Source organism: Callorhinchus milii, unplaced genomic scaffold (assembly GCF_018977255.1).
Source record: "Callorhinchus milii isolate IMCB2004 unplaced genomic scaffold, IMCB_Cmil_1.0 Scaffold8, whole genome shotgun sequence".
Taxonomy (NCBI): domain Eukaryota; kingdom Metazoa; phylum Chordata; class Chondrichthyes; order Chimaeriformes; family Callorhinchidae; genus Callorhinchus; species Callorhinchus milii.
In genome coordinates this window covers 3741611-3757544 of record NW_024704749.1, presented here as the reverse complement: position 1 = coordinate 3757544, position 15934 = coordinate 3741611, and the positions used below count along the sequence as shown (strand labels likewise).

General features: G+C 47.3%; 1 protein-coding gene across 1 annotated transcript; it reads right to left on the bottom strand.

The window, feature by feature from the left end:
- Positions 1–4912: 4912 nt before the first annotated feature.
- On the bottom strand, positions 4913–15013 carry prkab1a (protein kinase, AMP-activated, beta 1 non-catalytic subunit, a; the record flags this gene model as incomplete). Its single annotated transcript, XM_042337650.1, has 8 exons — positions 4913–6561; positions 7312–7380; positions 7958–8091; positions 9047–9161; positions 9840–9933; positions 10138–10311; positions 14768–14771; positions 15010–15013. Coding segments are annotated over 8 exons (672 nt in total), but the record flags the coding sequence as incomplete, so codon positions are not given.
- Between the last annotated feature and the right edge of the window lie 921 nt (positions 15014–15934).

Here is a 15934-nt window from a genome sequence, read left to right as displayed (position 1 = left end):
TGCATTAGCAATGTTTTTTATTTAAACAGACATTATTCTCATTTTTTGAACCGTAGTCATTTACAATACAGAAGAAGGCTATTCATCCATCATGTCTGTGCCGGTTCTTGTAAAGAACAATCCTTTTAGTCCCGTTGACCTGCCTATTTCCCTATAACCCTATAATATACTCCTTTTTAGATATCCATCTGTTTCCATTTGAAAGCAAATATAGATGTACAATAGAACTATCTACATGATAATTCAGATGTGCCAAGCCAGGCAGCAGAACAGAAGGCACAGGTTTTGAGTTGTGAAGCGCATTTTCTCGACAGACATCAGGAAGTCTTACTTTACATGGAGGAGAATTAATGCCAAAAAGAATGGTTGAAGTCAGGACATTAGACTCGTTTAAGAAATGGTTTGATGCTGTAATGGGAAGATGGTAGAGTGAGTATTGGAAGGATGGGATCAAATGAGCTGAAGGGTCTTTTTCATCCTAACCTCTCTTGTGTTCGTCCAATTTGCAGGAAAGACCTTTAAGTAATTTAATAGGTAATAATGCAAGTTGTTGTTGTACTAAAACATCGGTGAGTTCAGACAAGCAAACTAAGATTTTTTTGGTCAAGTGGGTGGTCTGACCCACACGGAAACCCATTGCCACACTTAACAGTATCCAAATCAGACAGCGTTCCACGTAGGAATGCAAAGTTTCCTCTGTCTGGAATGGAACCACTCTGTCAGGAATCTGGAATGGAATGCATACTCTCTCCCTAATGTGTTACACCCTGATACTTGGAAAGTATTAGGTGTAGGTTGGGCAGAGCCAAGGCTTGTGGGGAGCTCACAGTATGGTAATGCTGGAGTTTAATCAGCTAGAACCATGAGCACTGCCTGGCAAGCTTCCTGCTGGCTGTTCCACCTAAAACCACCCTATCCATTAGGACTTTGGCTTGTCCCAGTGTCTGCTCTGCCCCTCCAACTGCTGCCGCATAGTCAGACATGCTTGCCGATTATCAATAGTGCTTTGGAGTAAAGCCTGTCTCATGGTAAAGTCTGCGATCATGAAAAACCAGCCCAGAGAATTTACTCGAATTGCATTGCCATCACAGCACAGCTCCAAGGAAACTCCGCTACAGCACAAAAACAAGCTAGGAATCCCGTCACTCTGGTATTTTCAGACTTTGCGACGTGGGAAATAACATCACAATCCACCCATGCATCCAAATTACCATTGCTCACCGTCTCACTCACACTCCTCACAGCCATCACGTGCCTCTCTGATTTATTCTTGAAGTTGTTGACAAAGTCTGCTGCCACGATTTCCTTGGGGAATCTGTTGCATGTGTTAACCCTAACCCCCCTCGCCCCCCCCACCCCCATCCACCCCACACCCCACCCTGTGCAGTGAAACCCCAAAAATGTTTAACATCAATATCTAAAACACTTGCTGCAGTGTAGACTAATCTAGTTGTCATTTGGGTTAAGAGAGCATAGCATGCTTGGGTGCACATTGGCAAAAGTATTTGGAGACCGTTACGTTATGTAAACAGGTCTAGCCTCGATTCTGGAGAAGCACAGTCCATTCCCAAGGCACATCTTATTACTGGCAACGACAGATGTGGTTCCTGAACTGCTGGCTCAGCGGGTGCTGTGGTATCAGTGTCTGAGACTCGAAGCTTGGACAGGTGCATTACATGGCCACATGTTAAGGCCTGCATTTCGAGATGTAATCTTATAGTGCACTCGGCTAATTATAGAAAACTGTGTTCGCTCAGAAGCTCATAACCTGAATAATAATAATAATAATCCTTGCATTTGATATAGCGCTTTTCACGTCTTCCAAACGTCTCAAAACGCTTCCCAGAATAGACTGTAAAGTGAATTGACTGTATTTTTTCGTGAGCGTAATGCGGCAACCGATTGCGTGATTGAAGTGACCAATTTTTTTTTGAGGGATTATTATCAGGCGTGTGGAGTAAGGAAACTTGCCCAAGGTTTCACTCTGCTGGGAATCGAACCCAGGTCTTTCACTTGCAAAGTGAGCGCTCTAAACACTGAGCTACAGGACTCCGAATGCAAACAGCGATTGGGTGCACATCTGAAAAAGAACGGTTATAAACTTAAGTTGTCGAGAATCATCCTGATAGTCTCAAAGGCTACAAGAAAAATGCGTGGAAATAGACAGCTGGGATGTAAAAAAATGGATCATGTCCTTTCTCAAAATAATTGGTGCATTTCAGTCCTGACAACTAACAACTAACTGAGTTTTTCTCAGATTAATTCTTAATTAATGAATCTTTTTTTTGGCCGTTGACATAAACTGGCAGGTTTGTGGAATGAGAAGGCGTGGAAAAAGCCCGGAAATTACTCATCCTTTTTCCTTCCTTCCTTCTTTCTCAGCCTTGTGTGCTAATGTGCTATGTGTGATTATGTAACAACACACACCCAACAAGGCTTGAGCCTCAAAATCCAATGTTTCGGCAAATCACACACTATATTTAATTAGCTCATTCCCTCCAAGTAAGGCAATCTCAGTGAGTATGATACAGGGTCAGGACTTTGGACAGAAGGATCCTGACTTCTTTTCAGATCTTGCCTTATGTTTCGCCCACAAAATACAGTCAATTCACTCTACAGTATATTCTGTGAAGCGCTTTGAGACGTCTCAAAGACATGATAAGGCGCTATATCTTCTCTTTGACCGGTCTTCTCTTTGACCGAGCCTTTAGCTCCCCTCTCGACTCTCTTCCCCCTCCTCGCTCCCTCCCTTCCCTCCCCTCACCCTGACCATTTCCCCCCTCCTCGCTCCCTCCCTTCCCTCCCCTCACCCTGACCATTTCCCCCCTGCTCGGGTCATGACCCAACTGTGCAGCGCCTTGGGACGTCCTCCTGACGTGAAAGGCGCTTTATAAATTGAATCTTGTTGTTGTATATCAAATGCCAGGATTATTATTATTATTGTTTGTGAATTTCCTGCATGGCGATGGCTGAAATCAAAAGGGTTACATCAAAATGTAATTTTGTTGTTGTTGACTGAATCCCTTCATGACTCAGTTCATAATGTCTGATTAGAAGAGTGACTGATAGGGCGCAGTTTACAGGGAAACTGTGACTCCTCACCAAAGGGCAGTCTTGTGACTGAAGAGTCTATTTTTCCTCCTTCAATTTTCTCGCTGACCTTCTCCCTTTACTCCTCCTCTCCAGAAGGTGGGGACTCGCGATGGGTGTGTGGGGGGCGCTGGGGGCAGTGGCATTGTCTGCAGGAAGCAGTAACTCTCTGATACCAGTCGCATTGCCATTCTTCAAGTCTGGAGAGCTTCAATACAGTGCAACACTTGACAAGAATATTTCATGGTTTTCCTGACTCTGATGTCTATTCCCTCCCCACCAAACCGCTAAAAAATAAGTAATGAAGCGCCAACTTTATAATAATAATCATCTTTGCATTTGATATGACGCCTTATCATGTCGTTCAAAGGTCTAAGCGCTACACAGGATACATTGTAAAATGGATTGCAGACAATGGACTGACTGGCTGTATTTTGTGGGCAACACACACACAAACCTATGTAAATTACAGGCTTCCCCTGATGGTCTGCTGGGTTAAGGTCCCATCCAATGCAGTAGAGGGTCATACAGTTCAATGGTTTCATGTTCAAATCCAATCCGTGCTTAGTTAGCTTATCTGAGCCGGGGTGTTTCAATTGGCCTCAAAATCCTTTCGTTCAGGGGAGAAACGTCAGCCAGAACTCCTGAACGCTATCCAATGACTCATCCAGCAAGACACATATGCGTGGACGTCAGATGAGGACAGGATCAGGATCAAGTGCCTACTGTGGCCGAAGAGGGTGGCACTCAGCCATCAACAGGTGCCCTCCCTACCTGTGTACCTCGCCCAGTGAGAGCTAACAGGGGCGAATCAGCTTCAGAGGAGAGAAAATTGGTAGGAAAGGAAAAGTTTTATTTAAATTTAAAAATAAACACATTAGAAGAAAGTCAAAGTACATAGTGCCCTCTTGTGGTTAACGACCGCAGAACATCTCGAAAAATTCTCTTTCCAGTCACTACTTTTCATTCAATCCTGTGAAGCGCTTTTAGACATTCTTCTGACGTGACAGGTGCTACCTCAAATGCAATAATTACTTAGGATTAATTATACACAACTAAGGAGCAGTGCAGCACCATACTTCTAATCATATTCTAATCACCACCACCAATAGCAACACTTTTCACCCACAAGTCATTACATTTAATATATTCTATGAAGCGCTTTGAGACGTCTAAACGACGCGATAAGGCGCTATATCAAATGTAAAAAAAAAGTAAGGATTATTTATAATATTATTTATATTATAATAAATTGCATTTATGTAGCTCCTTTCACATCAAGAAGACGTTCAAAGGTGCTGGACAATCGAGGAATTGCACCCAGGCTGGGGGCTGGATTTGGAGAGATGACCAAAGCCGAAGATCTTGAGACAGACTCGACTCTGGGATGGAGTTCCAGAGAACAACAACAACATTACAATTGTATACTGCCTTGGGAGGACGTTTACAAATGTAAATGCTGGACAGTGTACAGCATTTCAGACCCGAGCTTGGGGCAGATCGACTGAAAGCCTGACCTGGGGCAGGCAGAGCGAGGGATGTGAATCAGATCAGTGCCTGCCCTGTCCTCTTTTTTTTACATTTGCAGTTACAGAACACCCCCCACCCCACCGCTAAAAAAAATATTAGTTATTATTATCTAATGGGGGTCTGAGTAACACAGTTATGACAGTACGGTAACTGTAGAAATGTGACTTAATGCATATTCTAATAAGAGACTATGATTACAGAATACTGTGTGGTCGAGCTGGGGCAGTGATTGAATCCCTGATACTGTGTGAAGCAGAACAACAGATTCGCTGTGAAATGACTGACTCAGAAATCTCAACCCAGATCATTTATTGATTTCCTGTGAAAACATAAGCAATTCAAGAAATTAAAATACGGTGACGGGTTCACTTTCTCCACAGGATAAATTGCCTTGAGATTCCTACAAAGGCGGAGGGGTCTGGCCCACGCTTCATGATGCTTCATCTGACTTAAAGAGGCCAGAATCACAACACTATACAATTCAATTTACATGATAATTTCAGAATTTATTCAACGAGGGAAAGGTCGGTTACCACGTGACGGAAAAAGTGGGTGGATATCCCGCCCTGGATTCACTCAAACTAGTCATTCGTACAATTACCCGCTCGTACACAATGCTGAACTGATATTCTCAAGAATCCTTCCCGATTCCAGGATTTTTTTTTAAAAGTACTAAAACAGAGTGCGTATAAAATCTATAGCGAATTACCCCATCAATTGTGCTGCATTACTCACATATCCACTCCTACCGTGTGTGGCTCGACCCACATTAGCACAGGTGGAAAGGGATAGAAAGGAGTGGACACGAAGAACTAAGGAATGGAGGATGACGTGTGGCAACGAACTCATTCTTTCATTGCATTTCTAGCGGAAGGCTGATCGCAACCACGGTGTGAGTGCAGTGTGTATACACATACACAAAACAGGGAATGAGAGCTGGATGCCATCAGCTCAGGAAAATAGGATCCCGTTGCTGTAAACGAGGAAGACGGGTGCCACTGCTCACCATCAATATGTTCATTTAGTACTGGGGTTATAAACTGGTATAAAAGCATTTTACAAAACCATGAATAATCAGAGTACAAGTGAATGCATAACAATTACAATCTCTCTAGTGGTCATACAAACTCACACACACACACACAAGGACATGATTAAAGAAGCCCAAGACCCCAGCCAATTATTCAATACATTACAATACTCAGTATTTTGTACTCTGCATCTGCATTAACCCAAGTGCTTTTTGGCGATTCCCTATTCTAACTGGAGCACCATCCCTTATTTAACCCCTTGGGGAGCCATTATACTGTGGTAGTCTGCCAGGACTTGTGGCTAAATGACGGCGAGGGGGAGTGGGGGGGGAAGTGGGGGGGGAGAGAGGAGGTGCTTGTGGGACTGTGTGTGACCCATTGGTTATATAGTTTGCACACGACCACCAGATCGAATGAAACACACGAGCACTTGGTGTTCACACCAGAGGATGAAGTGGAGCAGCCGAGAGTCGGGCTGATAGGATGGAGAACCACAATGCGATGAAGAGAATGGCTTCACAACCGGGGGGACGGGCTCCAATACTCAGGCTTTATTCCCATTGGGGTTGTCTGAAGGACAGGGGGAAAGAGGCAAAGGCCCCAAATTTTGGATTTTCCATTTGCTTTCTTACTCAGTCAAGGTGGTGACAGAGACGTGGGGGGAGTGTAGAGCCTTCAATGACAGATGGGGTTTCCTGCAGTTGCAGTGCTTTTCATCTAGGCGATCACGTAAGGTCCTCGTGAATGGATCCTGGACGAGTATATGTGAGCAGGGACAATCGCTGAAGAAAAATAAACTTTTACGCTGGAAAAAAGAGGTGGTTTTGGTACATCATATGGGCTTGTAGAGGAGAGTGGTGACATATTTCTTCTTGTAGCGGTGAGTGGCACTCAGCACCATGACACCATCCTGTGAACAAACACAAACAAGTCATTGAAACCCGCTACAAATAAGAACCTGTCCCTTCCGGGTCTTGAGCTCACAGTCGAGGCTGATATTCAAGTACGGCACTGGGTGGAGCACTGCAATGTCAGTGGCATTGTCCTTAGGATAAGGTCCATTCTGCCTGTTCGGGTGAATGATGAAGAACCCACAACTTTCAAATAGAGAAAGGTCCTAGCCAACAATCCAACCGATAAATTGATCATTCACCTCAAAGACTGCTGCGTGCAAAATGCCTGCCATGCTAGCCTACAAAAACAGCAACCACAATTGACAGGGATGATGTGTTTTGAGACATTTTGAACGCTGTAAAATTCAAGTTGGTTCTTTTCGCAGAAGAACTGAACAAGCTCTGGCTCCCTTGATCTGTCAATTGTTCTTATTTGGGCTCAGTCATGGTGTACTTTCTCAGTCTGAAATCCCTGTAGCTAGTTTCCAATTAGTCAACGTGACGGCAGAACAGAAAGCAAGTTGAGAGGGATGGAGCAGAAATGAATAAATACAGGGTGACCAAAAAAATGTTGTGAGACCAGTACAATGTCTAATAAGGCTTAAGAAAATGATGATATATTTTTGTAGCTTCACAACATTTTGGTCATCCTGTAGATAGGGAGCAGAACTCAGGAGGGAAGTAAGCAGGTGGGTAGAAGTCGGAGATACAAGTACCAGTGATCGTCACGAGCCGGTTTTTATTCAAACGAGTTGTGTAATACTCACCTTAATGGACAGGGCATACAGGTGATTGAGCATCACGTGGTTTGGTTCTGGCAGAAGCGCAGGGTCACACTGTAAGAGCAGACACATCACAGTCAGTTATTAATAATAACTCTTGCATTTGATGTAGCGCCTTATTATTCATTGAGATGCTGGGACGTCTTCCTGGCGTGACCGGTGCTATGTAATTTGTTGTTGCTGTCTCAAAGCTCTTCACAGGATATACTGTAAAGTGTAGTGACTGTGTATTTTGTGAGCGAAACACAGCAGCTAATCGTGCACAGCAGTGTCCCATAAACAGTCGTGGATTGAGTGACCATTTTTTTTCTCTCTCAAGGGATTATTAACCCGGAAAGCAACCTGCCAATCGACTAACAAACGGGTTCCTACTTACCCCTAGGTAAACCGAGGCGTGTGGAGCAAGGAAACTTGTCTTAAGGTTTTGCCCCACTCAGGAATCGAACCCTGCTCCTCTCCTTTGTGAGGCGAGCGCACTAACCATTGAGCTACGTAATTCTACACTTAGGTGATTGCAACATTTTACTGACATTGTTCAATCTGATAACCTACTGACAGGGATATTCTGGTCCAACGCTGACTCATTTAACTATACTATATGTTTTAAGCTAGCCCTGCAGTCAGTACTCACTGAAATCCCAGTGTCCTTGTTCAGAATGACTTGGAGTAGATGTGGCGGTAGAATAGGAGGTGTTTTAGTCTTCTCCTCCACTTTGTAGACATAGGGATCCTGGTGATATGGGCCGGGGGGAGAGCTTGACAGATCTGAAGAAATGAAGTATCAATATTCAGACATATTGTTATCTGTAGTGTTGGGTCGGCTGAAGGCTGACCAGTAATCTTTCTTTTTTGTTTATTTTCTTCAGCCGGGTGTCTGACACATGCGGAAACCCATCACCGTTGCTTAAGAGTCTCCAAACCAAGAGGAGAATTCCAAGCATCCCACCTACACAAATCCAGAGATAGGATTTCTTTCTTCAGTGCTTGCAATCTTAACACAAACCCTGCTTGGCTTGATAAAATACTAGGTACCGAACCAAGGCAGAGAGTCAAGCAACTGGGGAAGAGTTTTATTGGTTTTCGAAGAAGAGGTCTAATTACTGTGGTAATGACCACTAACTCACAGCCAAGCCTGGAACTGATCTCCTGATGCTCACACAGGCAGAGATCATTCAACAGTAATCAGAGGATTATCATGTTCTCCTCCCATTCCACTGAGGTTGACTGTATTTCTCCTATTGTTACTCCAGCTGAGATCAGCCAAGACAACAGAACCTGGTCTCTTTGGCTCAGTGGATACTGGGCCCAAGCAGCACATTTAGCAATTCAAATTTGGGGCACAAAAAGGCTTTCCAGACAGTGCTGTCAATGGTAAATTTGCTGTTTTAGGTGGTTAGACTCCAGCAGTTACCCCAACACACACTCTGCGGTCTCCAAGCCTTGGCTCTTGCCAACCTGAACCTAATACTTTCTGAAATTAGGTAAGCAGGATGTGTCCCTCCAGCTATAGAGAGTGCGCATTCCATTCTGACAATCTATCTCTGGAGTTACCACTTCTAGGTGGGATGCATGGAATTCTCAGTTTGCAATTCCTGATCGCTTTGATAAGCGAATCCTTATTTTCCCTCTGCCTTTGGTTAGCTTTGTTAGCCTCCTGCTAACTGAAAACCATGTCCTTCTCGTATACTTTAAATGAACACTGTGTTGGGCTAATTCTCACCCGATGCCTCTGACGACTTCTGTGAATCCACCATCAGTGCATCAAACACCTCGAAGTCGGTCTGTGTCACCTGGATCACGTTGTTGATTGTACCCATCTGGCTGGTGACCACAGGCTGCGGACAGATTTCACCATCAGTAATTACATCAAAACCTTCAGCAGTCCATTAAGTGATCGACCAGCACTTTCTCACTCTCCCTTCCCCACCACCTCACCTTCCCCAATGTACTCAATCTGTCCAACGGCCCTTTAACCCTGCTGGATGGATTCAGAGCAGGAAGCCTGAAGTATAGCGAAACCTTAGGCAAGTTTCCTTACTCCACACACCTAATAATAATCCCTCCAAAACCAAAAACAATAATAAATTGGTCGTTTCCAATCTACGACTGTTTGTGGGACATTGCTGTGTGCAATTGGCTGCCGCGTTCGCCCACAAATATACAGTCAATTCACTTTACAGTGTGTTCTGTGAAGTGCTTTGGGACGTCCTCCTGACGTGAAAAGCGCTATATCAAATGCAAGGATTATTATTATTATTATTACTTACCTGTCCCATCCACATAGGACAGAGTATGAATAATAAGAATATTATTATTTGGTGTAGGATTTTCAAGGGCTCTGGGTCACTACCCCGCTATATAAATGCAAGCTGTTGTTGTTGTATAGCGCCTTTCACATCATGAGGACGTCTCAAAGTGCTTCATATGATATTCTGTGTAGTGACTGTGTTTTTGTAGGCAAAGGCATATCAGGTCAGGCATACAACAAAGCATACAACACACCAATCTCATACCTCTGATGAATCGTGGGTCCACTGACCGTCCACAAAGAACTTGTACTGATGCTCTCCCTCTGGCAGATCCAAGATGGCCACAAAGTTATTGTGACTGTGAAACAGAAGCACATTAGTCTCTGTCTAATATCTTGTACATTAAGCTAAGGACAGCTTTGTAGGACAGGTAACAGCAACCTCTTCTGGTCTGGTCCAAACCAGCGACGATGGGAGCTATGTAGGTCTGTGGGGCCCAGGTTTGTACTTGTGTCGATCCAACAACAAAGGGCTGAAACAAGAACCGAAAGGAATCACCTACCTTCTGGTGAGTGGGATTTTGCTACCCCAGCCATTGAAGGAACCGGAGACAAAGACCTCCTTTCCTCCCCCTCTCCACCGGAACACTGTGGGGCGAGCCTGGTTGGCTATTTTATCAGACACCTCAACGTCCTGCTGCCATGCAAAGAACTCCTCCTTCTCCAGCGGGGTCTTGGGACAAAACGATAACAGCAACAAATTATTCAGTCATCTGCTTGTGTAACATCCAACCATCCTATTAGCATTTGAAAGGGTAAACCAATAGACTAAAGATTTATAACACATCAGGCTCCCCAGGCTCACGGAGCATTACTCAAATGGAGTTCAAGGATTCACGTTTGACTTATACTTTTTTTTTGAAAAACATATCCTTTTTTTAATACTCATCCCTCCGCTTTTTCCCATCCTTCCCCCATCTTCAGGTCACGCTGGAAGACCTTTCTCTTCGACCGTGCCTATGGGCATCTCCCCCCTCCCCCCAGGTCTGCATCATGCTCTGGTTGTTGTTGACTTGAGCATTCCCCCATATCGTGAAGTTGCTGGTCGGAGGTGTGTTGAAGGGGAGCAGTGGAGGCTGGAGGTGAGCTACACAAAGATCCTATTCGTTATCAAACCCTCTACACTTAATGGCAAGTGGACATCTCACCTCCGATTTCTACCCCACAATGGCCTGCAGCAGAGCTCTGAACATGCATTCAGCGATACAGAGAATTGTTGGGGCATCACAAAAAACTATTTTATCATATTACAGGTTTACAGTTCTTTAACATACCTATAAATGGATGACGTTGAGTTGCTATATGCAAAAAAATGCAGTTTTACTTAGCAATAAAACCTCAACATCTGGTAATCAATTCAAAACGCAACCCTTTCTCTTCACCACCCCACTCCCCCCAAAAATACCTCTAAGAAATCACAACATCAACATAGCACAAAGCACTACATGGAATTGTATTTAAAACCTTTGATACATCTCAATATTGAGATGATATGAACTGTTTAAACAATTTGAACACAAACAAAAGTTTGAACCGATCTTTGGGCTTGACTTGATATGTTTCATCTTGAAATACATTCCAGTCTGTGCCATCCATCATAACAGTGGAGCTCGTAATACGGTTTGAGGGTCATCTGCAGCCTACCTTCCTTTGCCTGGTTGGCCTAAACTGAACAGCTGTTCCATTTCTACCGTTCACAGTGCCCAATTGTGGCAGATGTTCCAGGGACTGAGATGTTACACTCTTCTCTGCTGAGCAACTGAGCAACTGAACATTTAATTGAACATTAATTATCTGCAGGGGAAGTTGCCGGCCTTCAGCTGCCCACATATTAATACTAATAATAATCCTTGCATTTGAAATAGCGCCTTATTACATCTTCTAGACGTCTCAAAGTGCTTCACAGAATATACTGTAAAGTGGATTGATTGACTGTATATTTGCCAAATAATCCTAAATGTTGTATAGATAGGCATCATTACGGTTCAATCACATCTTGGTTTCAAACTAATATCTGGTCATAGGCGTTTAATGTAGCACTTTGCCTGGTGTGACATTACGAATAGAAATGATGCATCGTGGACATGATTCACCAGTTGAGACTAGGTAATAATAATAATAATAATTATCCTTGCATTTGATATAGCACCTTTTCACATTTTCAAACGTCTCAAAGCGTTTCACAGAATATACTGCCTTCATCACCTCCAGGCTCGACTATGCAAACGCCCTGCTTGTCGGTCTTCCCAACTCCTCCCTCCACAGGCTTCAGATAATCCAGAACTCTGCAGCCCGTGTCCTCTCCCGCACCAAACTCGGTGACCCCATCTCCCCCATTCTCGCCCGACTCCATTGGCTCCCTAACCTTCAGAGGATCCAGTTCAAGATCCTGGTCCTCACCTACAAAGCCCTCCATGGCCTCGCTCCACCCTATCTCGGCAACTACCTAACCCCCTACCAACCCGCCCGATCCCTCCGCTCAATCGGCTCCAGCCTGGTCCACGTCCCCCGACCCACCCCACCATTGGCGGGAGAGCCTTCAGCCTCTCTGCCCCCAACCTCTGGAATTCCATCCCCCAGTCACTCCACCTCGGCCCCTCCTGAGCCTCCTTCAAGTTTCGACTCAAAACCCTCCTCTTCAATCATGCCATTGGCCATCCTGCTTTCCCTCCCCTCTGTTCTCCCCCCCTTCTGACCGCAGCTCGGGTCTGAAATGCTGCACACTGTCCAGCTCCTTGGGACGTGAATGGCGCTATACAAATTTAATCTTGCTGTTGTCGTTTCACGTCAGGAGGACGTCCCAAGGTGCTGGACAGTCAGGGATCCACACCCGAGCTGGTGGTTGGGATCAAAAGAGTTGGAGGGCAGGAAGGATAGGGGTAGGAGAGTGAACGAAGGCGCGGCTGACAAGGGAAGGGGCAGGTGAATAATTTAAACAAATGTAACTACCCTGCAACATCAGCTTAGACTATGCGAGCAAGTCGCACAGTGGGCCTTGAACCCACAAGCTTCTGACCGAGCGAGAGGTGAGAACGCTAACAACTCAGCCAAGCTGTAGTAGGACAGGCATTGCTTTGCCTAATAGGTGAGAGGAGGCATCACTGTCGAATAACAAGAGTAGGTACATTTGGCAGATATCAACTGTATCCTGCAGTGGCCAAACACGGTGATCAACGTGACAGCAGTGGGCAGTGCTCCGACTCTCAGGCTGAACATTTAGAACTTGGCAAAGATCGAGGAACTGAAGCCAAGACCTTCCCTGGTATGTGTGACTCAGTTAGTTCCACAATATGTGCCGTAGTTTATAGCCACTGAACCGTCAGGGGAGATGCATATAAATGTTGGACCCACGTAATTGGAATTATTTAACATCTATCACTTGCGAAGTTGCACGACGTGAATCTCGAGAAATTAGAGCTGAGGAGAGTTTAACTTTTAGAAGATCCAAACCTCCATCTATTAGCCACGATCTATATTGGTGGCCGAGCAGCAGCTCTCAGCGTAAATGCGCGTCGTTTGTTCGTACATTATGAATTTGCTCTACGTACCCCTCCCTCCATCCCCCACACACACCCCTCTCCCCCCCACACACACCCGTCCTCCCCACAACACCCCCCCCCCGCCACCCCCCCACTCCACACCCCTTCCCCCCGCACCCCTCCCCCACACACACCCCTCCCCCACACTCCTCCCCCCCCACACACCCCTCCCCCCCACACACCCCTCCCCCCACACACCCCTCCCCCCCCACACAGCCCTCCCCCCCACACACCCCTCCCCACACACCCCTCCCCCCACACACACACCCCTCCCCCCACACACCCCCTCCCCCCACACACACCCCTCCCCACACACACCCCTCCCCCCACACACACACCCCTCCCCACACACACCCCTCCCCCCCACACACCTCCCCCCACACACACCCCTCCCCGACACACCCCTCCCCCCACACACACCCCTCACCCCCCCACACACACACCCCTCCCCCCACACACACCCCTCCCCCCACACACACCCCTCCCCCCACACACACCCCTCCCCGACACACCCCTCCCCCCACACACACCCCTCCCCCCACACACACCCCTCCCCCCCCGCACCCCTCCCCCACACACACACCCCTCCCCCACACCGCTCTGTCTCCCTCTCTCAGGGCTGTTACCTGACAACCGTTGAACCCACTCGGTTCCACATCCGGATGACTGGGATCCTGGCACTGCCTGTGCGCATGCTCAGTGGTGCCGGGCAGGGACAAGGCTGTGACTGCGGCGGCCATCTTTGATCCTGGCAGGGGGTGGGGCAGCCTGACGAGGGGGCGGGGCAGCCTAGCGAGTGGGTGGGGCCGCCTAGTGAGTGGGAAGGGCAGCCTGGGAAGGGGAGGGGCAGTCTAGGAAGGGGGAGGGGCATCTTGGGGAGGGGGAGGGGCAGCCTGGAGGGGGAGGGGCAGCCTGGGGAGGGAGAGGGGCGGCTTGGGGAGGGGGAGGGGCAGCCTGGGGAGGGGGAGGGGCAGCCTGGGGAGGGGGAGGGGCAGCTAGGGAGGGGGAGGGGCAGCCTGGGGAGGGGCAGCCTGGGGAGGGGGAGGGGCAGCCTGGGGAGGGGAGGGGCAGCCTGGGGAGGGGGAGGGGCAGCCTGGGGAGGGGGCGGGGCAGCCTGGGGAGGGGGAGGGGCCACTCGCGGTCCTCTGGCACAGTTCCCTTGTCCCCTCCTTTTGAAAACCGCTATCATTGCCCCTCTTTTTTTCAAAAAAACCTCCAAACCGTCCGTGTATCACCTCATTTCCAAGCCCCTCTGCCGCTGCAAACTGCTCGAACGGTACACTCCCTCACCGCGTCGCTCGTTCCTCTCCCACCATTCCCTCCACAAGTCTCCCCTCCCAAACCTGCCTTCCGTCCTAACCACAGGACTTACTGTTACTGAGGCTCTGCCTTCCACAAGCTCCAGAATTCCACAGCCCACATTCTCTCCGGCATCCGGCTCTACGGGTCCATTAAACCCCACCGTCCCAGGGTCCTATCTGATCCCAGGCTCCGTGAGCCTGTCACCCCCAGCCCTCGCCCAGTCCCGTTGGCTCCCAGCGGATCGAGTTCAAGATCCTCATTCTTAGCTTTAAATCCCTTCGTTGGCTCTCCCATCTCTACCTGTGCAAACTCCGTAAATTCTACTGACCCAGCTGTTCCCTTCGCCAGTCTGCTTCGTCCTTCATCCGGGGGCATCGACTTCAAGATCCTCACCTTTGTATTCAAATCCCTCCACTCCTCTGCACCCCCCCCCCCCCCCGACCTCTCTGACCTCCTCTCTCCTCAAAACAATACCCGTTGCCTTCGTTCCTCCACGTCTGGCCTCCTCTTCATCCCCTGAGTCCTCTGCTCTACCCTCGGCGGCCGTGCCTTCAGCTACTAAGCCCCGAGGCTCTGGAATTCCCTTCCTCACTCCCTTCGCCTCGCCCCCTCTCTTCCTATTTTCAGGTCTCTGCTGAAGACCTTTCTTTTCAACCGCACCTTTGGTCACCTTCCTCCCCCTCCCCCTGGCTCGGCGCCGGGATCCGTTACTGTAAAGCGCTCTGAGACGCCGTCCAGCGTGGAGGGCACCATATAAATCCAAGTTGTTGTTGTTGGGTAATAATCACATCAAAAAAATTACAGTAATAAATTGGTCACTCAATCCAGGACTGTTGGTTGGACGCTGTTGTGTGCAATTGGCTGCCACATTTCGCCCACAAAATATACAGTTAATTCACTTTACAGTATATCTTGTGAAGTGTTATGAGACGTCCCGAAGACACGATGAGGCGCTATATCAAATGCAAGAATTATTATCCCACCCACCATAGGCAGGCGGTCCTTGAGCCATTCTGCTCCCACTCTCTGGAACTCCATCCCAGAGTCCCTCCAACTTATTCGCTCCCTCCTTATTTCAAGGCACACCTCAAGAAGTACCTCTTTGACCACATTTTCTTTCCCCTCTGCACCGCACTCAACACCCATTCCTAACTCAGGCACTGGGGGTTAGTTTAAAGATTTTAAAAAAGAGGTAGGAGTAGACTTTCGGCCAATCTAGTTTACCTGTCTTTCTATACTCTCAGCAACCACTTCATCAGATATCTATAGTTCCTTGGCTAAGGAACATATATACAGTTGGCTAATCTATATTCAATTACTCTTGTCACAGTCACTTTAACCTATTTGGATTGCTGATTTGTGTCCTGTAAGATGGAAACGTAAGGAGGAGAACTCACTTTGCAGTTACCGTGGCCATCCCCAAATATAATGTGTTCCAGGACTTCAATCCCCTGCCCAT